Raw genomic sequence first — 19,370 nt, forward strand, 5'->3', positions numbered from 1 at the left:
CTCTCTCTCTCTCTCTCTCTCTCTCTCTCTCTCTCTTCCCCCCCTCTCTCTTTCCTTCCTTAGTTCTTTTATTTTGCCTTTCACCATGAAAGCCTTTAGCATACCTAGTGCAACTGGTAACTGTGGGTTAGCCTGTGGCCACCAGAGCACTGGCAGTGTCTAACAAGTAGTCAGGTAGGTTAGAATGGCAAGCCAGTTCAAACGATGACAACATTTTGGACATGGAAATCACCCTGTGGGCAATGAGGAACCTGGATAGAACTAGAGAATTTATTTGATCTTACCTACACATCGGAAACAGTGGCTTATAGCTGGCCTTCAAAAGGTCTTTATGAGCTCAAAGGCCCTTAGGAGAGTGAATCGAGAGATACTATGCCCATCTTGGAGAACCTGTGGGATTCTGTGATGGCATCCAAGCTCACGTGAAAACTGAGAGCAGCTTGGATTTGTGCAAGGGTTCCCAGCAAAGGCATGAGTGCTTAGGTGAGTGCACGCTAAATGTCATACAAGATGTTTATAAAAGCCAGAGAAAGGAGCCAGCTTAGTACTTATAGGACAGATAGTAGACAGGTGACAGGGTCCCTGTGGGATGCTTATCTTCTTTTCACTGCAGAGACAAGCTTCCTACAGAAAGGCTCTGGGCCCTTACAAAACCATCTTCTCTCATAATTTTGATTTGCCATTTTCTCCTTGTAATCCTCTTTTCTTTATTACATATTTTGAGTCAATTATAACATTTAAAATTGGTGTTGCTCATTGGAGCATTATTCTTTTATCAACAAACCAAGCTTCACGAGACTCAAGTAGTTCTGTCTAAGCATTTAGCGGTGCTGTTTTTCTGTTTCTATTTCTCCTTCCCCATTTTTATTCAGCTTCACAGGGAATTGTGCCATTTTTCCCACCCTAGACTGTCTCTGGAAGTATTGGTTAGTTTATCTTGTTCAACTTGAACCATTGAAGGTAAAGGGTCCTGGGATGGCTGGTTGTGGTTACTCTTGGCTCATTCAAGAGCATCTCTTTGTACTGCATCCCTCAGCTTCATTTGGGGGGCTCTGAATATGTTTTATTTGTTTAGTTTAAATTTCAGGAACCGTCAGATCAAAGTGGCAATACACATCTTTATTTATGTAAAAAAATAAAATAAAATAAAATGAACTAGCCTGGTCTACCTCGATTCCCTCCATCCTCAGCTTCTCCCGGGGTCACGTTTCAGTATTTCCGTAGTCATCTCTCATGCATTCTTATTTTACCCTTGTTACTTTCCACACAGAAACATGCTCACACCTGTTTTCCAGTTTAGTAATTCTCCTTTCAGCTCCACTTACTCTGCCTCACAGGTCCCCTGGAGTCAAACTAGAAGACTGAGTTCATTTTTCACTATTCTGTTTCATAACCCTTTTATACTACCTACTTCCCACACCGGGGTTCCTTTCCTTCTGAAAACCTAGTTAATGTTTTCAGACATACCCAATGCCTCGGGTTGATTGTTCTGCTGTTGTCTCTTTACTCCCTTGAAGTGTGTTCACCTGGTTTGCAATGCTCTCCTCTGCTTACTTCAGGTGGGAGCGGTTTGTTGGTAGAGAAGGGGCTGTGGGTTTGCTCCAGAGCTGAAACACTTTCACATCAACTTTACCCCACTTCTCTTCCTCACCACATGGGTGGGAGAACCAAGGTTGTATTCATGCTTCAGACATCCATTTACCGTAAATAATGTGTTCTGCCCACAGCCTCAGGTACATAATTCACGTTGTCAATCTACCCTTGGCCAGTGTTTTTATAGCTATTTCCTCTTTGGTGGGGAAACTTCTGAATGTCTAGGTTTACTTAGAGAGGACTCATTTGCATGTCTCTACCATAGGGCACAGGCCATACATCATATTTGCTCACGTGGTCAGAACTACACCCTCACCCCAGGCCTTTCACTGCTCAAACTCAGCTCATGCCTATCTCCCACTCTCTGTGTGTGTGCATGTGCAGTGTGCACACATGTGTCTTTGTCTCTGTCTCTCTGTGTCCTCCCTATCTCTTGGTTGTTGCTGCATTGAAAGTATTTCTGCTATGTGCTCCAAAGCACCTTTCTGGGCTTTGATCAGGAAAAGAGACCTTCCACATCAGACTACGTTTCCTCTCTTAAATCCTGATCTCCTCCTCCAGCACAAACTTTTATATCCATGTCCCCCACCACCCCGCAGGTTCCCTCAGGTTTGCAGTGAACTACAGGAACTATCCCAAGCTCCTGGAAGATGGGCTGGCTGGCAGAGGCCTCAGTTTCTAGGCAACGCTAATTCTTCTGGAGTGCCTGGCTCACGTTGAGAACTTAATAAAAGCTGGCTATCTTCTATTCACTATCCAAGAACAGCAGTCAGGAAAGGCCGCTGTTATCCAAAGCACACCCTTAAAGAGGGCATACAGACAGCACTCATGTCCTCCTCTTCCTAGTGAGGCAGGATGGGCTGTGGGTGGGACAGAAGTGCTTCTGTGTCCATTTATCGGGAAGCACCTGACTCATTGTCCCCACTGTTTAGAAGTATTGGAACCCCAGGACGGATGACACCCATTCATTGAGGGGGAAGAGCAGTGGGAAGATTTTCCATTGTTCACGGTCACTTATGGGGAAAATCTTGAATTTCTTGTGTTAAAACACCAAGCGCACAATGCTCCTAAGTACATTGCTTCTTAGTCATGCTGTATGAAGGTAGGAAAGCAGAAAAGAAAGAGTCTATATGTCTGAACACAAGTCTCAGAGGAACGTGTACTTCAGTGTGTTTGAATGCTCAACATCAGCATCATCATAATAATAAACAATAAAATCAGAAAACATTTTCCCATATGATTTTAGAGATTACTCTAAAACTTAAATTTTTCCTCTGGGCCGAAATCTCTACAAAGAACATTATCAAAATATAGACTTGCATGACCACCAATGGATGGCCTCTGCGTCTGTAAGTCACACGCTCAAGAGCTCATGTCGGAGAAGGCTCTGGACTAAAATGCATGCTGGTCCTTGGTAAACTATGCCTACAGGGAAGGTACTTCCTAATAGTTTGGTTTTCCTTTTTAATTGGGTTTCATGGTGTGAGCTAAAGAAATCTCTAGCGCATCACAGTGGATCTGACAAGCTCTCCTGGCCTGTCGTCATCTCACGTCAAACCAAAAACTGGAAACAGACAAATCCACGAGCCCGTGTACTTGCAGCTCCTTCCAGCATCCATATATATATATATATGTCTATGTATGTATAAATATGTATATATACCATGCTCTTGTTAAAAAGCAAACGTTAACACACATCCATCAATAAAGTTTGAAAAGGGAGACATACTCTTATTTTCCCATGTTAAAATGACAGATTATGCCACACATAGATTCTGAAATGTCAAGACAAGTTAACGAGCGGTCGAAAAGGCAACTGAGACAGTTTGAGCGTGAGGTGAGGTTAGTGAGTTATCACAGCCACTGACATCACCCCTGTCCTGAGTGTGCTCACTACTGTCGGGGGAGATCTCTATGAGAACACACTGTAGCCACCACCTCCTGACAGCGCCAGGGGACCCAGCCTGCTCTGAGTTACCCAGCCCTCAGGCCGCCCTGCACTTCCAGGGCTCACAGTGGAGCCACCTCTCTGTTCCTTCCAGGAAGAGGGTGACAAACAGCAGATCCATACATATCCACCTCACTAAATACCCAGCCCCCAAGATTCAGAGCTTCATAATATAGGCCATGCAGGCAATTTGCATATTGAAGCCTTGATCTACATTTCGCATACGATTAACATGTTGGGTCCTCTGAAAAATCTGGCTTAGTCATTACAGGGACGCACAGCTGGAGAATCCGGAGACCTCTCCACCAACTTTGCTCCCGGTCTCATTTGTTTGACAGATACTATCTTCTGAGATGATGCTAATTATTCCATTCCTGAGAAGAAACAGCTCTCTCTGAAAGAAGGAACCATTAAAATGCAAATAGGTGTTTCCCACTTCACTGGTTAGTCAGGAAGGGCTTAACAGCTTTCTGACGGGAGGGGAAGCTACCTCAGGCGAGTTTCTAGCCGGTTCTTTCAAGGAGGCCCGCCCAGCTTTGAGCCTCGTACTGCAGAGTCCTCTGACTCGGGTCCCTTCTGTGTGATGGCATTTATAAGTTAAGGCGTAGATGCCACCGACGAAATTACCAAAAAAAAAAAAAAAAAAAAAAAAAGCTGATTCTAGATTCTACTCACTGCACCCGGCCAGCTCTCACTTAGACTAATTACTTAAATGATTTAAAAACCTATGAATATTCATTTGCTGGTGCTTCTGGAAAACAAAGCGCAGCTGAGCCCTGGCGGCCCCTCCTCCCCCGCTCTCCTTTGGAACAGTTTCACTTGTTCAAGTGAACCAAGCCTTGGGAGGGCCTTGGAGAAGTCTGGTCAGGAAGGCAAGAGCGGCCAGTTGGCCAGTTTCACTGAGACGTGAACAGGGACCTCCACCTCAGCTGGGGGTCCCTCCTAACCTTCTAGGTTCTTCCGCTTGGACAGCTGGGTCTACTCTTACATGAGGTCCAGCCTGGGTTCTCTGGAATATTTACAAGTTGATACATACTAGAGCAACACACAGTGCGCGAGTGCTGACAAAATTTGTGCTGGGGAAGTTAAACAAGAACAGGGATGGAGTGGGACCCGTGAGTGCTTAGGATGAGAGGAGGACCACCATCTAACATTGCTGGGGTAGGGTCACCAACTCTTATCATGCAGACACAATACCATTGTCCTGGGAAATCTATATCCCTGCTTGACAACCACTCTGCCTGGACTGTTTTAGCCATGGCTATCTCTCATGCTATACCGGAACTGGAAGATTCCCTTGGGGATAGCACACTACACACAGTGTGCCATCCTCGGTAGACAGGACACTTGTGTTACTAGAAAAGGCAGATGGAGCTCGTTTGAACCTGCTCCCATGGCGACCTAGGAGCTTCACATCTTCTCTAGCAGTCCAGCACAATACGCTGGAACTTTCGACAGAAAGTGGGAAAGGGGACAAAGATGCTGGCCTTGAAGCCAGGGCATAGTGACCGCTCCCAGGCTGGGAGTAACAGAAAAGCTGCAATGATAGGAAATGATGAAACTCCCAGTACCCAAGGACCAAAGCAATCAGAGATCCTCACAGCATCCCAGCACCCGTAAGACAGAGGCTCTGTCCCTTTGAAGGACACGCTACTTCTCACAGTCCTGGAAAGACCAGGGACAGAGACGTATGTAAACTACCAGACTTTACCACAGGTGAATCTGTTGTGCAGTTAGTGACGCAAAAAGAATTTGGAGAACTTTGTCAAAAGACACCTTTGCCACCCGACTGAAGAAATCATCTCCTACCGGTTAGAACTTTTGGATCAGCTTTGTAGTTGCTGTTTTGTGTTTCTGGGGGAAGCTGTTCAGCAGATCTACAAGGCATTGAAGTCTCTGATGCCCAAGGTTCCTCAACCAGTATCGGGAATCTCATGCTGGGAGAGGCAATAGGGGTTGGACCCTGACCCCAAGGCAGTATCCCTCTTTAAAACACAAAATCAAAACCCAGCTTCAAGAGTCCCCGGAAATAGGGGCAAGGTGGCTACCACATTTTCTTCCTTCTTCCTCACACCATGGAAACACTGTGTAATTGTGCTTTCTTTATTTAGCATTGGCCCGGGAGCTCTACTCTCAAATGCCTCAACTTGTAGGGCTTAGCTGTATTTCTGGTAGGACAGTCAGCTTGTTGTCACTGGTGCATCCCCTCGGGTTTGGTCACTAGCAGTTAGTAATAATTTCCCAAAGCCTCATTTAATGTCCCCTCCATCAGAACCTTTGGGTCATATTGCTAAAGCTAGCAAATGCACATCGCATCTACTATCTGGAGAAAACTGGCTATGATGTCTCAGTACAATACAGGAAAGAGGTATTGCCAGCGAGTCGCTGTGCTGATTTCTTATCAGAGAGGAACTCCCGCCTCCCACTCATGTTTTCTGTTCTGTTTCCCATCAACACCATAGAGTATACTTTCAGCTTCAAAATGGCTGAACGCAACCAGTGCAGCGGTTTTCACCACCAATCCAACGCATGAGATGTTATGGCGCTCTGCCCGCTAGAGCAGCAGTGAGGTACTCACCTTCTGGCTCGCCACAAAGGGTGCACTGAGACTCTGCGGAAAGGAGAGAGAGAGAAGGGTTAGCCAGGACTGTGACTTCAGCCTGCTCCCGCAGCCTCACACAACTGTACCCCCACGGACCAAAGTCCCCGAGACCTTAGCCCAGAGCTGTTCTGATCTTGCACTTCAGCAAGTTCCATCTAAAACCCAGACTTGCAAATGCCTTGAACATTATGCTTTATTAGATAACAACCTCTTCATCAGAGGCATAAGTGCACATCTAATAGGTTTTCATAACTGCAGCGCTCAACACTTTTAAACTACTTAGATGAAATGGGAATGGTGGTGTTACCATTTTCAATAGCTAAGCCACTGACTGCAGTCCTATTAGAGTTATAGCTGCGATGATCTTCAGATACAGAAAGTATATCATATCTCAACGAAGACTGACTTCTCCATAAGTAAGACCATAGTTGCTTCTCTAGAACAGACAGAGATGCTTAGGATCATGGTATCTGGGTATTTAATACACTGGGAAGTCGCACCTATAGAATAGATTTAAGTGTAGGAAGACTGATTACTGCTTACAGTCCAGAGTTAAACACACACACACACAAATACAAACACCACACTATTCCCAGAACTCTAAGAAAGTCAAAGATATCCCTGGGGAGCAGGGAGAGAGTCTAAAGTTTGATTCTTTGGCTGACTATAGGGTACACAAGGCATAATGGCATCCACTTGCCCCAGGTACACAGAAGGTAAGAGGACGTGGTGACCTGGGTGTATACCCAGATGGAGTTTGGAATGCACAGACATGGTAATTTCTGCATCACTCTGTCATATACATTGGGATATGCAGTCATGGTAACATTTGTAAGTTCCTAGACATATATAAGAGGGTACCAAGGGCATGATAACTTCTGTGTCCATGTAAACACAATGTTAGGGTATACAGGCATGGTGACCCCATATACTTGGAGTGCGACCACAGCATGTATCCAGATACATACACAGAAGTCCAATGACATAGTGATGTCTGTGCAGACAGATACACAGTGGGGTGCAGAACACCCAGTGGTACCCCATGGAACCCATGTGATGCAAAGGAAGCATGCCAGTATAAAAAGTGTCTAACAACAGAAGCTAAAGTCACATGGAAACAATCCACACATGTGAATGACACCATTAGTATGGGCAATGCTCCCTTTATCCTGACACAGCCAGCAGAAACTCCCATGTGAAAAGCCCAAACCAAAAACATAACCTATTTCAGCCTCAACGTCCAGCCCAGAATCCAGGAGTTAGGAGCCATCCTAGTCTATGGCCCTGCCTCACTGATCACAAGCAGAGTGAAGGACACAGCTGTGTAAGTCATACTAGGGAGCTCCGCAGAGAGGGTAAAAAGTTCCACAGCCCGAGTTCAAATCCCACAGCCCAAATAAAATCTGGAAACAGTAGCACTCATATCTTTAATCCCATAGAAATACAGGTGGGTGGTGGAGATGGGAATCGCATGGGCCAGCTAATCCGGCACACATGGCAGTGAACAGCAGGGACCTGTCTCCAACACGGTGGAGGGTGGGGACCCACACTAGGCACTGTTCTCTGCTGACCATGTGTGGTCCTCTCCGCACTCACACTCATGCACATACAGACTCATTCAATCATTTACACACACACACACACACACACACACACACACACACACACACACACACACACACAGAGCCTATGTTGCCAGAATTTTCTTTTTCAATACTCAAACTGGGGCCAAGATGCTTCCCTGCAGGAAAGGAGCCCTTCAACTTGAGCACAAACAAGAACTCCATGGTGCCTAGGACACAACGCTGTGCACACACAGTCATGCCCAGACCTCAGAGCACAAGGCAGCAACGTGCCCCCAGAGGGCACCCACCATGGGTAACTAGGGCCTCATGCACAGAAGAGCAACACCCTCCCTGCCTTCAACCGTAACCAACCTACTCTCTGCTCTGTGGCCCTGAAATCAAAGCCACTGCTTCCCTGATGTGTGAACTGATCCCTAGTTCTGGCTCTATGCCATGGATGGCAATATCCAGAATCCATGCCAGGACTGACCCCTGGTTAGGATCTTCATCTCATCCCAGCTGACACACTGTGACAGCACATTGAGTCACTAAGGTGGCTTTCGGTGAACTCAAAGGTCACCCAGAAGTCCCCAGAACCGAGGTACCAGCTCAGTCAGTGTCACATCACAGTTCCCAGAACAAAAGTTTTGAGCGGGTGCCGTTTGAAGCTGAATTATTAGTGCATTCACACCTCAGGCTTTAAAGTGTTATTTCCAGGAAGATCACAAGGATGGGTGATGGCGCTCATTACGACTGAGCGCGTTTACGGGTGTGTTTCTCTGTGAAAGCCCACAGCTGGCCTCTGCGGCGGAAGCGCCGGCTGACAACCGACAGTGACGGGTTTGATGGTACTTTTCATCAAACACATCCTCGCAATCTGATTGAAGTAAATGAATCCAAGAGTCCCTGGTTCCAAGGTTCCAGATTTTCCAGTGCAGGTGTTAGATACTGACGTGAAGGAACTATACTAGCCCATATGGAGAAGACAGACTGGGTCAAGGCCTGCTTCTACTGTTCCTGGTCACATTCTTTGGACAGCAACATCATGATCGCCCAAAAACATCTAGAAAAACCACACAAGCCTAGAAAATGGTGCTGACTATGTTGGATAGTCGCGAGTCTGGTGGGAAGTCCCTATAGCTTACAAGGAAATGCCCCACGGACAGCGAGCACTTCACCAGCATAGACTTATGAGGCCCGAGCACACTGCACAGAGGCTCCAGGCCTGTGGGAATTCGCTGGAGACTGCAGAGGCAGTCCAAAGACTCCACAGACTTCCTGGGAAGGAGATGCAGGGAAAGTGTTACTATTGAGGGAGGAGGTCCTGAGGCCATGGAGCTGAAGGCCATGGAGGAGGCGAACAGCTGTCTTTGCTTCTAAGAGATGCTGGGGCCAGGCTTGGACCAGCCATCACATACAGTTCCAACCACCTAGCTGCTATGTGTCAAACACAGACACACACGAAACCCCTGCTTAATCAACTTAACACTAAAGGTTTCTTCCATTCCATAGGAGAACTTTGAACACTGGTAATGAGAACAAGAAATATGAAGCAATAACTCCCTGGTATAGTAAACTTATGATTGAATAAAACAACCTCAAAACAGTAGATCTGGGTATGATGTAGCAACAGTCAAGATGGGGTCTATGGTATGGAGATGCATAAATTAGGAAATGTTAAAAAAAAAAAAACTTCTTAAAACAGGCAAGGGCAATTTGAATCCAGTGGGAACAGACATCCAATGCTCTGGAGTGAATTGGGGGAGTGTGTTATGTGCTGGGGGACAGAGAGATGCACCATGTTCCCTGTGACACACTCTGAATCCAGATTGCCACCCAAATACCCATGGGCTCAGGACTTCCTGGTTCTTGGTCTTGGCAATATTGGATTATAGTGGAACCCTCAGAACATACGGTTTAGCGGGAGGATGTAGGACTTCGTATGAGTGTTCTTTTAGGGAACTTAGGACTCCAGTTCATTTCTATCTTTATGGCCACCCTGAGGAGAGTAACCTTTTCTACCATGTATTTCCACCATGGAGCGCCGTGCCACTACAGGCTCAGGGCAATGGGGCCCATGGGAATGGACCTCTGAAACCATGGGTCAAATAAAACTTTTTTTAAAAAATCAGTTGATTGTCTTGAGTATGTTGCCACAGGGGCACAAATCTAGCTGCTGAGTTAGGAGCACCTGGAAGATATAGGGAAGTGTTTTGAGATAGAGGGATGTGGGTATTCCTGATCTGGAGGGAATGGCCATGTGGTGAGCTGAGTGCAGGCGAGAGAGACCTTGGCAGCCCCTTTTTCTAGGGATGGCTGTTAATGCATGCTGGCATGGCAGGACAGGATAGCATCAGTCACCACTTGTAAGGTGCAGCTACAGAATCATGAAGACAAGAAGACCCAGTCTACAATGGAAGGACATCTCAACCCAGTCACGGCTATGCAGAGAGAAACTTTAACTCTGTCCTCTGACTCTAAGACCCCAGTTTGGACACTAAGAAACTGATGGTGCCATCCTTTAAGCATGCCCCACTAGGAAAAGTGACCATTTCACAAGGGGGTGTGACATGGACTGACTAGCAGAGGGGAGGCAAATGGCTGCCTAGAGGGTTTAACGTCTGGCCTGAATCAGAGACCCTGGCTCAGAAGGGACGCTGACATGCTGCCCTTTCAGAACCGTGACCTGTCCTCTTCCTCTCATGAGGGAGGATGGATGAGCTGCCACGTGCAACGCAGTGCCCCGTGGGCTGAGCTGTTGTGAGGATGGGAGTAAATGAGACACGCATGGCACGGTACACGGCGGCCAGTACTGGACCTTACTCAGCAGCTGCTTGTACTCCACCAGCCAAAGCTATCGAGAGAGGTATGCCAGGCATGCTTCCCATCCTTCCCTTGCCTTCCAGCCTTGGTCTTAAACTTCCTCAAGCTCAAGAGGTTGACCGACCCCCACAGGAGCCCATGATGACGAACGGTGACCCCATGGAATTCAGCACTATGGGGTTTGGTCTGTGGTCATTCTTCCCAAGGAACACATATTTAAATCAAGTAGGGTATGGCGAGAATTCATCTGGAGACACTGAATTCGTCACCATTATTGGGCTCATTTGGTGGTGGTGCACCCCTTTAATCCCAGCACTTGGGAGGCAGAGGCAGGTGGATCTCTGTGGGTTTGAGGTCAGCCTGGTCTACAAGAGCTAGTTCCGGGATAGGCTCTAAAGCAGCAGAGAAACCCTGTCTTGAAAAACCAGAAAAAAAATAAGTCTACAAGATTATGTCAATTAACACAGACGGAGAAACCCGCCCGTGATTGTATGTGTGTTCTATGCACACCTGTACCAGATGCAGCCCCTTGAGAATATGGTTATTCCCAGAGCTGCAGAGTGTGAGCAGACAGAGCCAAACCACTGTTCTCTGGCATATGCTAAGTGCCCTATTTTAATCCCGCAGGAAAGGAGGGGCCACCTCTGTGAATCGTGAAAGCACCTATCTACAGAAGGAGCTTTAAAAACACCCACATATTTTAGCAGAGGCCCCTTCCAACTCTGTACAGAAGCAGCCCTTGCTTTGTCATGGCCAGAGCCCCTATGTGATGTGGGAGTGTCATATATCAATCTGTTGATTTCATTGGTTCAGCAATAAAGAAACTGCTTGGCCCTCATAGGTTAAAACATAGGTGGGAAGAGTAAACAGAACAGAATGCTGGGAGGAAGAGGAAGTGAGCTCAGAGAGACGCCATGCTCCTCTCTCCCGGGCAGACGCATAAGATGAAGCAAGCCGCCAGGTCAGACATGTTGAATCTTTCCTGGTAAGACCGGAGCTACACAGCTTATTAGAGATGGGTTGATCGGGATATCAGAATTAGCCAGTAAGGGCTAGAGCTAATGGGCCAAGCAGAATGGGCCAAGCAGTGTTTAAAAGAATACAGTGTCCATGTAATTATTTCGGGGTATAAGCTAGCCAGGCGGCCGGGGTGCTGGGGACGCAGCCCCACGGCTCTTATTACTACACCTATGCACTTACTCTCTCCTGACTGCAGAGCCAGCAGGGGTGAGGGTGCAGGCAATGGCGGCTTAAGAGACAGGAGAGAAACAGCAACTCTGTCCTACCCCAAGCCCCACGAGGGAAGGGCCTCCATATGCACAGAAGCCCCTGCACATGGCAGCTGGCTCAGATGTAACCCCCAAATCCAAACAGGTTCACTGACAGAAGCCACGGTCTGTCTCATCCCCAAGGCTTATTCAAACCCATGTTTGGGTTCTGCACACACACAGGAGACACTGCTCTAAGCAGGATGACCCCAACAGTGGGAAAGGCCGAGAAAGGATGGCAAGAGGAGGCAGGGAGCGTGGAGGCTGGGAGAAGTGGGTGCACCAGGTCAGGTGTCGGGAGCTTGGCAATGATGCTAATTAGCCTTTGTCTGCCCTCTCCTGCTCCCTCCATAGAGATGTGGTGACCACTCGTGAGTACACTGGACACAACTGATGCTCTTGGTCCTATCTAAGCCAGGCAATGTCCCAGACCGACTGCTCCTGGACATGAAGATGGGGAGTGAGAAACTGCTGCTGCCCCCAGCTGTGTTTCTACAAGAGATCCACAAACCAGAAGCCTTTTCTGAGACCTGGGGCCAGGCAGCACTTGCCCCAGAACTCAGTATATGATACAGTCACATAACACACACCGTGCAACCACAGGACAAAATGGTCATGTCACATACAACCTTCTAACAACACAATAGAATCATGCATCCGTGAGACTGTAAAACAAGAGGACTTGACCTAACAAGTCAGGAGCCTAACCATAAACCCATGAGGACAGCCCTGTGAATCATACTTGGTTTTGGCGTCAGGGCCTAAGGGCTCATGTAGAACATTTCAAACACAAAGGGAAAAGGAGAAATGGCAAAACACTGAAATTTGCTTTCAGTTTCATTTTGGATGTGTTTCCTTTTGCTTTCTTTTGATCTTTCCTTTCTTTCTTTTTTCTTTCTTCCTTCCTTCCTTCCTTTCTTTCTTTTTTCTTTTAGATTGTTTCTATTATTTCTTTATGTGACAATGTGTGAAGAAGTATGTGTCCAGGTCACAGTGCAAGCGTGGAGACTGGTGGGCTGGTTTCGGAAGTCCTTTCTTTCTACCACATGGGTTCAATTTGTATTGATGGTCAGGATCCTCAGATGGTCAGGATCGACAGACAGCGCCTTTATCCGCTAAGCCATCACCCCAGCTCTGCGTTTGGAGATGGAGTTGTATATAGCTCAGGCTAACTTCAAACATACCACTGACAAGGCTTGCTCTGAATACCCCGTCTTCCTTCCTCCACCTCCCAAATGCTAAGATTACAGCATGTGCCACCGTGTCCAGTCTACAGTATTGGGGACTGAACTCAATGCGCTGTGCATGCCAGGCAAGCACGCTACCAACTGAACGACATTCCCATCTCCTGAATGTACTCTGATACTCATTCAGTAATATTTCCATAAAACCAGGTATGTGATAGATGAGTGGGGGCAGGGGTGGGCTGGTGACCTTGTGTTTGTGATGTGCTAGTGATGCACACTTAGTAGATGTGCAAGGAGAAGTCTGAAGGGGTTAACGGGGGGGGGGCTCAGAAGTTACGTCTAGGTCAAGGTATGCAGAGAGCACTGTGGGACTGCATGGTGTGCACGGTGTCAGACATCAGAAGATGATTGAAACTTAGTGCACTTAGTAGAGTTCACTTTAACAGTGATGGTATGCTTGTAACGGACTTTTCTCATTGCGTCATTCTAGAAATAGAGGAGATGGTCTTGGATCCAAACCCAGCATGTTCTGATCATTGGCAAGTGTTAGCAATCTACTGGTTAGTGGTTAGAATTCACTGGTTTACAAAGACACGGTTTGCCTCGCTTGAGAAGGTGCGGGTGGGAGAGACCAATCCATCACAATGTAATAAAAGCTAGGACTCTGGAAGACAAAGCTTGCTCTTGGGACGCACAAATCCCCCAGCGGCACTGGGCAAGGTAGGTCCATGAGGGAGTGACAGGATCCACTGGAGTTAATTAGACAAGTGTGAGGTGGGTGTGGCCTTTCCCAGGAGGAACAAGCGGCTGAGACTGATGGGTTAGCAGGTCATCTTTATGGATATTATCTGAGTCAGAAAGAACACCAAAATGTGGAAAAGCTCAATGAAGGACTCACACACAGAAACATCCATGTCAGAGGGGAAGCCCTTTGAAAGTCACAGACAACACAGTGGAGAGGCTCACCCATTCTAGCAATTGCGTGCAAATAAAATCTGATTTGACTATTTAAGTGAGGTAAAACACCATGAAGATAAACGCGGAGGCAGTGGCTTTAATAAGGACCCAGCTGTACAAAGTCCGAGTGGCTGACAGAAAGACCAGGCTACCTTTTCCAAACATTACCCCTGTTCCTGGGCCCCAAAGCAGGAGCAGGGAAACAGTGTGGCCAATACAGAGGGGGTTCTAGGTGAATGCTTTCACAAGCCCCTTGCATTCCAGCCACTGACTCTGAAATGCCGCTCTTGGCAGGAATGATTCTGGGGACATGTTTACCTGACTCAGAGTAAGACTGGCTAAGAACGTTAAATAATTATTAGACTCTCTCCGGGGGAAACAGCATCCGGTTATTATTCAATCCAAATATACGCTCTCTCCCACAGAGCGCACCTGGGATGAAAGATCAGCAAAACTAGTGGCTTCCCAAGGAAAATCGATGCTTCTTTATTTTCACGCCATGGTTATCTGTGGAACTGGATGGTGCTCACGATGCTGCCGTATCCATCCCGCGATCCTCCAGTGTGAGCCGCCAGCAGTCCCAATTCTCCCTTCAGTGAAGGAGAGGATTAGCTGCTTGCCCATCGCCAGCCACACAGTCCTGAAGGAAATGGCTAGTTTTTGACAAGTTTCAAAATATTTCATCCAGCAGAGCATTCTAGCCTCTCCCTAAGCCTTTGACAGACTCCCCTAAAGTACACAAGAGCCATCAAAGTGAAGCTGCATTCCAGCCTCCTGGATAATTCCCAAGCACAAAGGGCCCATCAAAAGCTATTTAGTCAGGAATTCCACTCCTGTCCTTCTGTCCGCTTCTGGGCAGCTGACACAAATGCTTCACCATCAGCGAGGATGCGGAGGTATCTCTGAGGGGCCAGGCTGCCCTGTGAAACAGTCATTAGATCTAAGGCTCCTCAATGGTAGTCGTGCCCCTGCAATTCCCATCAGACCATAAACCATAAGGATACAGACATCTTTTCCGGTTAACCCAAGCATACACAAAAACACACCAAGGAAGCACCTGCTATCCTTGCTCTCTGATCCCAGTTCCACATTTTGCTATCACGGGGTGTGCTGGTTAGTCTTATGTCAACTTGCCACAGCTAGAGTTATCTGAAAGCAGGGAAGCTCATCTGAGAAAATGCCTCCACAAGATCCAGCTATGAGGCATTTTCTTAACTAACAATTGATGAGGGAGGGCCTAACACACGGTGGGTGGTCCCATCCCTGGGCTGGTGGTCCTGGGTTCTATAAGCAAGACAGTAAGCAATGCTTTTCCAGGGCCACTGCGTCAGTTCCTGCCTCCAGGTTCCTGCTCTGAGTTCCTGCTCTGACTTCCTTCCTTCAGTGATGGATGCGACCTTAGAGTTGTAAGCAGAAATGAACCCTCTCCTCCCCAAGTGGCTTTGGTCATGGTGCTTCATCACAGCTATAGCCCTCCTAGCAGAGACACAAGTCAACAGGAGGAACCTCTCCTGAGGACATGATCCCTATCCTGTGTTTGCTCACTTAGTTCCACAGCTCTGGCTGCCATTCCCTGAGGTCAAAGGTGCCTGAACTTCACCTCCCTAACCTAGATGCTGGCTGGAGAAGCCAGCCAGGAATGACGGATTTCTACATTTGGCTCCATGATGGACCCCAGCAGCCTCTCACCCTCCTCTTGCCACCTCTGTCTCTGGCATGTCTTGCAAGGATCTACAGCTGTCATTGTTCTAAACTCAGTGCCAGGCTCTCAGAGTTCTGTGTGCCCAGGCAAGAGCTGCTGGTAAGGGCCCTGTGACCCTTTCTAGTCACCATTAAGGTACCATCAAATTCAATCAGGGGTTGCACAGCACACTGGGACAGTGGGATGTCTCCTACTTGGAGCTGCTATGCTCTCTCGCCCTCTGCTGATCAAACCAAAGCTCTAGGCCAGTCTTTCTCCACCTTCCTAGTGCTGCGACCCTTTAATATACAGTCCTCACGTTGTGGTGACCTCCAACCATAAAATTATTTTCATTGCTACTTCATAACTGTAATTTTGCTGATGTTATGAGTCATGATGAATATGTGATACACAGGATATCTGGCAAGCAACCCATGTGAAAGTGTTGTTAGAGCCCCAAAGGGGTGGTGACCCATAGGTGGAGAACCACCGCCCTAGGCTTTGTCCAGATCCGAATCCGCTCAACTAAGCCATCGTCATGTAAAGGCAGCTGCACTGGTTTTCACTGTATTTGGTAGGCTTGGTGTTTTACAAAGTCAGTGTCCCAAGCCTCCATGGAAACAGTACTGTCTGCAGGGTGAATCAAGGATGAATCAGGAAGGAGCCAAGCTTTCTCCCTGACTATCCCTGTAGCCAGCAAATGCTCAGGAAGCCTCTCAAACCATAACTCAAAAATCTACCAGAAAATCCAGTCATTCACATGTCCTCCTGACAGTACTCGGGTCAGGCAGACACCATACACTGTAGCGACACCAGAGCCCCTTGGAAGTCATGTATCCTTCTGCTGTCCTCATAGGTAACACGCGGTAGGCATCTCACAGTAGTGATCCTCCATCCCCGGAGTCTGCCTTTGGCTCAGAGAACAAATAGGCCCCAGTCTTCCTGAGAAGGCAAAGCCTCATGTTTCCAGGGCCTGCCCCTTGGCTGATACATAGCTAGACTTGACTTCTAAATATATGTAGAAGTCACAAATATAGAGAAGGATACATAGAGAAAAAAATATATGTGTGCCATGAATATCTTTCTAAGTTACAAGGGGACAGTGACCAATTGCTTATGAATTTTATTAATGCTTTTTAAAACAAGTATTCAGCTACATTTCTTATTTTTTCTGGTTATCAAACATGGAAAATAAATACTGATCTCAGGAGACTTGGCACAATTTTCTCATTATTCTCAAAATAAGGGAACCTTGCATGTAAAAGCTGCCAATAGTTCCGAAGGTCTGTGGCATGCAATAGCTTGGGGTATGCCTCCCAAACCCAGGCAGCTCCCAGGTAAAAATGAACCCCGAGGTGCACCAAGGTCACTTTCAGTTCCTTAAGCCATAACTCTTCTTGCCTGGACTCTACATCAAAACCGTCCCCTGTTATCCCCTACCGTGTCCTCAGTTTGTTCCAAAAGTGTCAGCAAAATATCACTTATTTTTAAGGCTTTTTCTTTGTTCATCGTAGGTACTCATTTATTACAGCAAGACTCACAGGACTCAAGAGCACGCATGATTTAGTGCTCTGTGTGGAAGCTGTGATTTATCTGTCAGGCCTGAATCCCTCACTCTGCTGCTTCAGGGGACGACTCCCGGGGGAGTCACCACAAGACTTGGCAGTGGCTGTCACGCTTCAACTTTACTAGAAGTTGTAGTTTCTATTTTCTTCTCTTTTCTTTTTTATTTAGAAGTTATTTTTTTTTCCAGCTCTCATGATTGAATGTAGGGTCTCTCATCTGCTAGGAGAGTCTTCTGCCACGTTGGTAACTTCTCACCTCTCTTTTTACTTTTCTTTTTTCTTTTGGGTCAGAATCTTACAAGCTTGCCCTGATGGCCTTGAACTTACTCTAGCCCAGGTATACCTTGAACCTTTAACCCTCCTGCTCCAGCCTCCCATAAACTGATGCCCCCATTTTGAGGTCTTTGTATGTCACTTTATTGATGGCAAACACAGACATGTTGACACACAGACACTTAGACACACTGACGCTTTTCACTTTGACAATTCCCGTTGAGTGATAGTTTGTTATTAATGCTTTTGATGTTATCAATAATTTAATCTAGAGTCACAAAAATGTGTGCCTATAGCATTTCACAATATTATTTCTTACATTTTGGTCCATTTCAATATAATTTTATGTCATGAAGTAGGAGTTGAAATTCATGCCTTTAAGTATATGCAGTCAATAGTCACTTGTTATAATTTAACATTTAAGATTGTTTTAAACGCTGGTACTTTGAGAAAACCAACTCATCTCATTGTGTCCTAACCGTTTTGCCCTTCTTCCTCAGGAGATTAGTCTGCTGGCCTCAAGTCACTTAAGTTCAGTCAACAAAGTAGTTTTAAATTACAGATCTGTGACACACCATTATTCCACAGTTACTTATTACGCTGCCACATACTGTACCAAGTGCAGGTTATGACCATACATTGATTGTTTGGAAGGGATACGCGCGCACGCACGCACGCACGCACGCACGCACGCGCGCACACACACACACACACACACACACACACAGAGAGAGAGAGAGAGAGAGAGAGAGAGAGAGAGAGAGAGAGAGACTGAGACTTCAGCCACACCAGAGAGCCCCATAATTTGAAGGCTTAGCTCACAAACTTATGCCGTATTTAGAAGGCCAGGCAGCACTGAGGTATGTGACCAGTTTATTTCCACAAAGGAGAAACGATACGAAATTTGCCTTCATCAAGCAGGCCAGGGACGCTTTGTGGGAGTTACATAATAAACTTGGGTTATTGGGAAGAGTCCTCTGGTAGCAGTACATGATGGTCTGAAGGGGGACAGAAGAGGCGAGAGGATTTATGATAAGGAACTCTGGGGGATGGAGAGATGGCCAAGGCCACAGTCGGGGGAATGGATAGTCTCTGTACAATTGGCAGTGAAAAATGAGAAATGTGCGGATTGATTTTAAAATGTGATTTAGAGAAATGGAGAAGACCATATGGAGAAGAGCCAAAAAAAAAAAAAAAAACTCTTCAATGACTCTGCTTTTCAAATAATGGGAGGAAAACAGGAAAAAAAAAAAAACTTCACAATTTATCATGAGAGGAAGAAGGAGTAATTAAATAACGATGGGACAATTGCAGTGGGAAAGATCAGGCTGCGGGGAACCAGGGGACACAGGGACAAAACACAATCTCCATGTCAGCACATCTTGTCAAAGCGAAGGGCTGCCAAGTAAAAGCATGAGCCTCACCAGAGCGGGGGCACGCACCTGTGGTCCCAGACCTCAAGAGGCTGATGTCTGAGCTGCACAGTAAAATCCTGCCCCAATAAAACTAATACCAGTGGAGCAAATCTCTTGGAGGGCTCTGCCCAAGAGCCATGGAATTAAGTCCTCTCTTCTTAGGCCTAGGATGCCCGGGGACCACTTGAGTGATGTTATTTGTTATTTCTCCTCAAACAGGAAAAGTCAAAGCAGTTTCCTGAAGCCACACGGCTAGCAAGTGGGAAATTCTCACTATGTGGGAAACCATGTGTCCAACCCCTAAGCTGATATCTCCAGAGGGACCTTGGTGTTGCCCTTCCACAGCCTCAGTCTCTAACTGCTCCCCATCAGGAGGAGATCCGAGACAGCTGAGTGCAGTTAATGACCACAGCACAAGAGCGTGGGCTCCTGAGGGTGTGTAGACACGCAGAGGTGCTCATCGCATGCACAGACACCCTGAAGAGCAGGATGG

The 19,370-nt window shown here is 46.9% G+C and overlaps 1 protein-coding gene across 3 annotated transcripts in view; it reads right to left on the reverse strand.

Moving 5' to 3' along the window:
- Dlgap2 (DLG associated protein 2) overlaps nucleotides 1-19,370 on the reverse strand; it is a 685,199-nt gene that overhangs the window by 286,195 nt on the left and 379,634 nt on the right. For all 3 annotated transcript variants that reach the window (XR_003378611.1, XM_005366239.3, XM_013353440.2), the window contains exon 4: nucleotides 6,120-6,152. Coding sequence is in view for 2 of the 3 variants with exons in the window: in XM_005366239.3 (XP_005366296.2) it covers nucleotides 6,120-6,152 (33 nt within the window). In the remaining variant the exon portion in view is untranslated. The remainder of the gene's footprint in view (nucleotides 1-6,119; nucleotides 6,153-19,370) is intronic.

The sequence above is a fragment of the Microtus ochrogaster genome, unplaced genomic scaffold, assembly GCF_000317375.1.
Source record: "Microtus ochrogaster isolate Prairie Vole_2 unplaced genomic scaffold, MicOch1.0 UNK7, whole genome shotgun sequence".
In the NCBI taxonomy this organism is placed as follows: domain Eukaryota; kingdom Metazoa; phylum Chordata; class Mammalia; order Rodentia; family Cricetidae; genus Microtus; species Microtus ochrogaster.